The sequence below is a fragment of the Octodon degus genome, unplaced genomic scaffold (genome assembly GCF_000260255.1).
Source record: "Octodon degus isolate 3935 unplaced genomic scaffold, OctDeg1.0 scaffold00027, whole genome shotgun sequence".
Taxonomy (NCBI): Eukaryota; Metazoa; Chordata; class Mammalia; order Rodentia; family Octodontidae; genus Octodon; species Octodon degus.
The window spans coordinates 12,748,876-12,756,377 of NW_004524603.1; the positions used below are offsets into that span (position 1 = coordinate 12,748,876).

The 7,502-nt window shown below is 41.6% G+C and overlaps 1 protein-coding gene across 1 annotated transcript in view; it reads right to left on the reverse strand.

Moving 5' to 3' along the window:
* The window catches only part of LOC101576444 (prolactin-inducible protein homolog), an 11,227-nt gene extending 7,438 nt beyond the window's left edge, over positions 1–3,789 (reverse strand). Inside the window, exons 1-2 of the mRNA XM_004629110.1 lie at positions 3,695–3,789; positions 2,285–2,396 (exon numbers count right to left, since the gene is read on the reverse strand). Of these exons, the coding sequence (XP_004629167.1) occupies positions 2,285–2,396; positions 3,695–3,789 (207 nt within the window). The remainder of the gene's footprint in view (positions 1–2,284; positions 2,397–3,694) is intronic.
* Positions 3,790–7,502: the final 3,713 nt, after the last annotated feature.

Consider the following 7,502-nt stretch of genomic DNA (forward strand, 5'->3'; position numbering starts at 1 on the left):
CTGCCCTGAGCAACCCTCAGCTCCACAGGAACTCCCAGCATCCTCATTGTTGGCAGCTACCTAGAGCACCTTTAAAAGTCCTGGGTGTAGAACTCCCGCCCCTGTATTGTCTTTCCTCCCTTTCCTGTTTCCTGGACAGCTACAGCCGCCATCTCACACTATGTCTTCACAAGATGAAACTTATTTGTAGTTCAAAATGTCCTGATTTTTCAGCCATTATGTTGGTAAACACATGGCTTCTTTCACAATTTTAACTTATTTAATTTAATCTTGATATTCAATATTTAGATCCATAAGTAATGCATGTTGTGCATTTGAGAGCACTTTTTTTCTGAAAAGTGTCAAAGGCTTTATGAGAACCGTAAAATGGTCTGTATTGCAAAAATGCTACACACTGTGGCTAATCACAAGGTTTTTTTTTTTTTTTTGCTTTAAAGCATTCTATAATTTTATATTCAAATGCATCATTGTAGGGGTGATCCATTCTGTTTTATCTCTAGAATGAGTATAAGTCTAACACTTCACATTAACAAATTTTAGTTGTAAAAGTAATACATTTTAAGTAAGGTAGTAGAAAATCTAATCTAATAAATTCTATTTTCCTGTTTTAAAATGTGAAGATGCTCAAGAACTCTGTATTCATATTTTATTGAAAGCTACAAATAAAAAGCTTTTATTGAAAAATGTTAGCAAAATTCCCTCTTATAGAAATTCATTTTGTACTGCAATTCACTGATGCAGACCAATGAGATTTTTATCTGTACTTAGTTGGGCTTTAAAAAGATCAATGTATTTTATTGTTACAGAAATATTCTTAAGGTTCCATTTTATTGATTGCAATATTATATGACATTCTGTTGACTTGAATCCATTTTATGCTTTATCAATTTTTTCAGGAGTCTAATCATTACTTCATTACTTATCAGGGCTAGAGGTGGACTAGTATCACAAATATTGACCATAGACATCATATATACATTTTCCACGTTGTCATTCTGGTTATAATAAAAATTAACAACAAAAAACCCCCGGAAAAACTATGAATGAGCTTCTCTTCCAACACCAGACAACTTAGAGGGTAGAAAAAAAATTGACAAAGCAGCTGGGATAGTCTTTGCTTAATGATTAAGCACTGTACTGTTGTATGTATGAGGGTGCTTTTTGGATGCATTTAAATGAATAGGTGTCTTTATGCTTCCAGTTGTTTCCTGCTTAACTGTTGTCCTTTAGTCTCACTATGCTGCTGGGAAATTTAGGATGATTCAATGCACTCACCCAAAGCTGCTCAAAGAACAAGCTCTTGAAATGCACTGCCGCGTGCCCCAGGAGTTGTTTACAGCTCTAGAAGCTCCGGTTCTCCCAGACCCTTGGATTAGATTCTGTTTTCGGATGGGTCCAGCAGGTGAGTCTTAGCTGCACCACTATTTGAAAACCTCTGCTGTAGTTTAGAGATTCAACCTCCCTCTGCCAATTGCTGAACTAAGAAAAGGGGGAAAGCATGCAGCTCTTTGTGGGGCCAAGGGAGTCCCCTCAGAAGCCAGCTACCCGGGAGACAGAGCAAAAGAGCAGGGAAAGAGCAAGAGGAAAACATGCTCACTGCAATTTATGGGACAGGGTGCACTGGTGGCCACCTGTCTCCTTTACCCCACCTGCTTTAATCAGCTGCACAGGGAGACCGTGTTCTTTATAGCCCCACCCCCCCCAGCTAACCCCTTTCCACTGGTATCATGCCAAGGGCCGAAGAGAAGCTCCTACCCATTTTCTTTTCTTTCCTATTTTTTCCTTTTTTTTTTTTTTTTTAACGTTTCTGAACTCTTTATCTGGATCCTGATAGCTTTGGTTTGGGAAATGGAAGTTAGGATATGTTAAGTCTTATTAATAAAAATTTATAAACTTATGACCAGATTCAATTCCAGGGAATGTTTGTAAGTCAGATTCATTCACTCTGATAAAGTGAGTCCTATACACTTTAGACACAAATATACAATACAAAGCCAAACCCGTTTTCTACCAGCCCTTGCATCTTTTCTCCTTTGCTTTCACTTTCTAGTCATTCTTTCTCTCTATGGTCCGTAAACCTACCTGGACTGGAGTTTCTTCTTCTATCAGATAAAATTAGTCAATTTCCATAAGCTTTCATAATTGCTCTGGGGCCCATGTAACATGACATATATGAGAATATTCTCTTACATATACTGGGCAATATTATAGTGAGGGTTGATTATATTACATTCATAATGAAGGATGTAGATCTGTCTTGTCAATGTCCCAGGCCTTTACTCACCACCATGCATTCTCTCAATTCTGTCTGAACATTAAGCTTCAAGGTGACTTCTTCGCCTGATTTTGCTTCCTGCGGCATGTCCACATCGAGTATGATTGCCCTTCGCGGGGTTCTGGAAAGAGCAAGATAAGGTGCAGAGTTCAGAGAGCAGTCCATGGGAGAGAGTGGGCACCAGGATGTGGCAGGAGGGAGGGGGACAGTGCCAGGGAAGGGATGATGGGGTCTGTTCATCTGTTCAGCACCAGACTCCCCAAAAACTAATGTGCTGGTTGATTTGGATGTTCTGTGTGGATTTAATTTCAGTGAAAACTGAGCAGCTGCATTTTTTTCCCACTGACAAAAATTTAAACACAAAAAAGAAAAAATAATAATGAAGGTACCGTAACCTAAATGTTGTTTGCCAACATTTGGGACTGAGTCTGTCTCCACACAGGGTCCCTGAGGTTGTTCTTCTTTATACAAGGTTAATGAAACCCTGACCAGCTTCCTCCAGGAGAGGAGTTTGGCCACAGGTGCATAGAGTGCCTCTGTGATCAAGGTCCAATGACTCCTCTCTCTGGTCTGATGTGGACAGACAACTATAGAGTTTTGCTGAGCATCCTGCTTCCTCCAGAGTCCTTTGTTCCATTTCCTATTTCATTTTACTTCCCTATATTTCTGCTTCCTTCAAACTGGGACACTCAGTGCACAGCCTTGTGAGCTTGTACTCCCAGATCTCAGGGTGGATGTGGGTAAGAATCCCTTGTATTTGTCTTTTGGCTTAAGAAAAAATATCATCTCAGGTGCTGCAGACTACCTCAACCTCAGGACTTAAGGTGGGGACATGAGGGCATCTCATCCTCCAGTGAGTCCTGCCAAAGCTGCGTGAAGCTCTTATGACTCGTGACCTCTGCACCTCCTCTTGCGTGAAGCACCATGTGAGAAAGTAAACTTTATGAAGCAGAACTCTGAACAAAAATGTTGGAGGTGCTCTGTAGTAAGAGTACAAGTATTTTTTTTTTTTTTTTTGAGACAGAGTCTTGCTCTGTCATTAATGACTGTCTTAAGCTCATTGTGTAGCACAAGCTGGCCTTAAATTCATGGTGATTTTCCTGATTTACACTACAGAGTACTGGCATTACAGGAGTGAGTCTCCATACCTGGCTTGGAGAAACACTAATTATTGATTACAGACTCTGTGTCTATGGCAAAATTTATTCAACAGTTAACGTTGAAGCCAAAGAGGAAATGTGAGGGTGTTGATGGGATTTCTTAAGAGGAGAGAAGTGGAATCCACCATGTGTCATGGGAGCTTAAGAGACAAGGTGCTTGTGGAGCTTCAAAATCTCCAAGATGAGACATGCTGATTTCTAGGTTGGGGGCAGCCCCTTCCCCATGGGTTTTCTGTAGGGAGGAGAAGCACTGGCTCACGTGTCTTCCTGGGCTGTGCTGATCCCCAGCTGCAGACACAAAAGCAGGAGCAGGGTGGCAGGGCTGGCCCGGAACAGGAGCTGGAGAGGGCTCATGCTGGAGGACTCAGTAGGTGATGTCCAGGGACTGTGGTGCCCCAGGTGCCAGCAGAGGTCTTATATGCAGATCAAGGAAGAGGAAGAGCTGTCAGGTATGCCTAGTAGGTGAATCACCAATCACTGTCCTACTCATGATCTTTCCTTGTTGACCTGAAGTGTGTTTTTCTATTGATAAAAAAACCCATCAACTAGATTGATAGAATCAAGGAGAGACATCCTTCATTATTTTCGGAGCATTGGAGCTTTTCAAAGTGGTTGTCCTCTGTCTAACAGATATGGAATCATTTGCCACAGTATACACTCATAAGTCTTGCTGCTTTTAGCCTTAGCTGCGTCTAGTGTCTCTGCAGACAGTGAGCCAGCCACAGTGGCAGATTTCAAGTTACAGTTCTAGGGCACGTTTGCATGGTCTCTCTAGAGTAAGGTCAAGAGGAGATGTTACTAAAAAGAGCATTTTCGTCATGAATTGATCAGGACCTCTGAGTTAAAGAAGAGCCAGGTTTCTATGGGTGATGGGAGAGGGGGCACTGCAACAGGGTACAGTTGAGTGTGGGGTGGAAATGTAAAGGTGTTTGTGATTGCTGAGTCCTTTTGAACTTCCTGTAAGGAGTACATTGTGCAGATGCCCAAGATTTCAAATGCTCCTCAGTACTCATTGTAGGAGGATAGCACTTGAATTCTAAATAGTTCATCTACATAGAGGGCATTTCCAAAAAGACTTTTAGATACCAATATCTCTTTTTCTTTTCATATGGAACTAACCATATGGTGACATCTCACACTGTTCTTATGACAAAAAGCACATAGAAAAATACTGTAGGATGTATTTTGTGTGCTAGAACAGAAGTCAAACCATGTCTAGGTGATTTCTGATCAGAGAATTCCTCTTCATGGAGTGATGGGGAGATTCACTGGCATCGTGCTATTTCTCTTCACTAAATTAAAATCATTCCTTAATCTATGACTAGGGAATTTATTTGTGATTTTCATGACAAAAGTCCAGAAAGATCCTTCTGGAAATTCAGAAAATTAATGTGATAGGAGTTGCCCAAATAAATTTCCATAGCCAGCATTCTGAGTTAGAGTCTCAGGTTATATTTCTGACTTCTAGATGTATATTTTAAAGTTTCCTTTCTTGATTATTTTACCCTTACAGCTCCCTCCTAATCCCTATGAGCTGGATATCATGTCTTTCTTCTGTTGTAACTTCAACTATAGTGTGTTCATATCCTTTCTCCTCTGCTTTATTCCTGTAACTCAGAACAATGCTTTTGTGCCACCTTGACTTTGATACCGTGAGCCTCCTCCATAAACTTTTTCATGTTTTAATGTTTATTCAAAATATAAATATTGTCATTCTCTTATTTACTTGAGTAATTACCACTGGAAACACATTCTATCTGAGACCATCCAAGGAACAAGGTCAAAGGCTCGAGGTTGTATCCACAGTGGGGGAAAATCTTGAAAAAGCACTTTGAAGGGCTGTATTTGACAGAGACCTACCCTTCAGGGTTTTTTTTTTTTTTTTTTTTTTTTTTTTTTTTTTTGCAACACTGTCAATAAGATATATGCCAGCATAACCGTGGATGATGAGGCAAGAGAATCCAGTGAAGGCAACATGGTCATTGTCCCATAAATTGTCAGGGAATTGTGATACTCAGAATACTGAAAAATACATCAAAATGCTTGGGTACTATGCACCCTTTTCCTAATAGCTAGTTAATTTCATGTCTCCTGGGATAAACGTTGCAGCTCGTTGCTGGTTTACTAGTCTGTGTATTGTGTAAATGTAATTTTTTAAAGATGGGATTGTAACTTTTATAATGGTAGGCTTTAGACCTTCAGATATTGCTGATTATTTTCACTGTGATTGCCTTCAGAGTAGGTGTGAGGAATATCCGATATGCAGTGATGTGTGTGTTCCAAGTCTGTTCCAAGTTGGCACAGAAATGCCTGTGTTCAAGGCCTGAATTTTTTCAAAAGGTCAATGTTTCAAAAGCAGGATGGAGTCTAAATAGCTGTTTCAGAGCTTTAAGTGACATGTAGCAGTGCTTTCTGAATGTAATTTATGACAAGTTGGATGATAATTCTACATTCATGCCAATAGTTTTGTTGAGAAAGTCAATCTAGTAGATGGCTTTGTAGAGGAAAATGGGGACAAAGATTGTCACAGTGAAGGCAATATACAAGTCAATCATCTTTTTGGTTTATATCTTTTACTCTGAGCAACTGCTTTGAAGATGTTGATACATACTGTATCAATTACTGTGTCTACATTATTTTGTTAGGGCAATTTTCATAAAATAAAAGCAAAAACACACAAAGGAAGGGATTGATCACTCACAGAAGCTCCTTCCCAGCTACACTGCAAAGCAGAAGGTGCCTAGGACCCTGCCGGTTCTCATGAAAGAATACCATGAAGAATGGCATCGTGGAGCTGACACTCGTGGGGGCATCACAAGTGTGTGGCACTGTCGGATGCACTTTATATGAAGGAAGTCAGAGAATCCTCACATCAGTCCTGTGAGAAGAGAGAGGTATGATACAGAGACAGGTGTGATACAGAACCCATAGGTATGGTACAGAGCCAGTAACTGGTGGGGCAACTTTTGATCCAGATTTTGGATTATCCACCCAATTTTATTCATGCTATTTGGGATGGATTTTTTTTTTGGGGGGGGGTGGGTCTGGCTCAGGATGCCTTCGGGGTGAGTCTGGCATGGCTTGAACATCTGGGGATCGAATCACAGTAACCTGAGACTGACTGTTCTGTTTAAACAGTCACTTAAACAACTGAGGTAATGGGCAGGCGCCCTATTCATGGTATTTGAGATGACGTTCTTTCAGAAACCTGACACAAAGTTATAAATATAAAATATTATTAGGAGACCTTGGAAGGGGAACTTGTAAATGAGGAACGCTGACGCTCCTTGTTGCCGACTCAGTGGAGAATAGAGCCGCAGGTGGAGCCAGGAGGAAGATGTGGGCTTCTAGCTCTGAATCCTGAGCTCTGCACCCCGATTTTCCCTGTTGCTGTGCCCAAGTGGCCGAGCTACTAACTGCATGGTTGGGATTCACAGGGTCCCATTTCTTGGTGTGGTGTCATTTTAAAGTCAAAGAAAGTAACGTCCCATGGGTTTATGCCATATGTTCATGTCATACAGCCAACCCAACACAAGGATGCTCCTGACTCAGTGCGAACTGAGTCCAGACGCGGCACTTCTCTGGACCATTCTGTATTTTCCCTGAAACAGTGCAAGGATGAGCGTTGCAGGACGAGTACGTGGACGTTTATCTTGTGCTGAGGATGTAACGAGTGGTTCACCAGGGAAGCGACTTTCCAGATCTTTTGAAAGTGTTCCAATGTGAACCAAAGGTAGCCTGAGAGAAGCGTGTGTGCGTGCGTGCGTGCGCGCGTGTGCATGCGTGTGTGCGTGCGTGCGTGCGTGCGCGCGTGTGCGTGCGTGTGTGTGTGCGCGCGCGTGCGCATCAGCAACAATAATACTTGCTGCCTTGATGGACTGGTAATAAAAATCTTAACCGCCTGCAGCAGAAGTTTTTCTAGGATTCACATGAATTATTTTCAAGAGATAAGGGTGGCCGTGTTCTCGTGGTCCTAGAAACTGTCACCATTAATGCCATTGCGGTCGTCCCTGGGGGCATAATTATCTCGCTATTAAAAGGAGAAAGGTTAACGGAGGTTGTGGAGG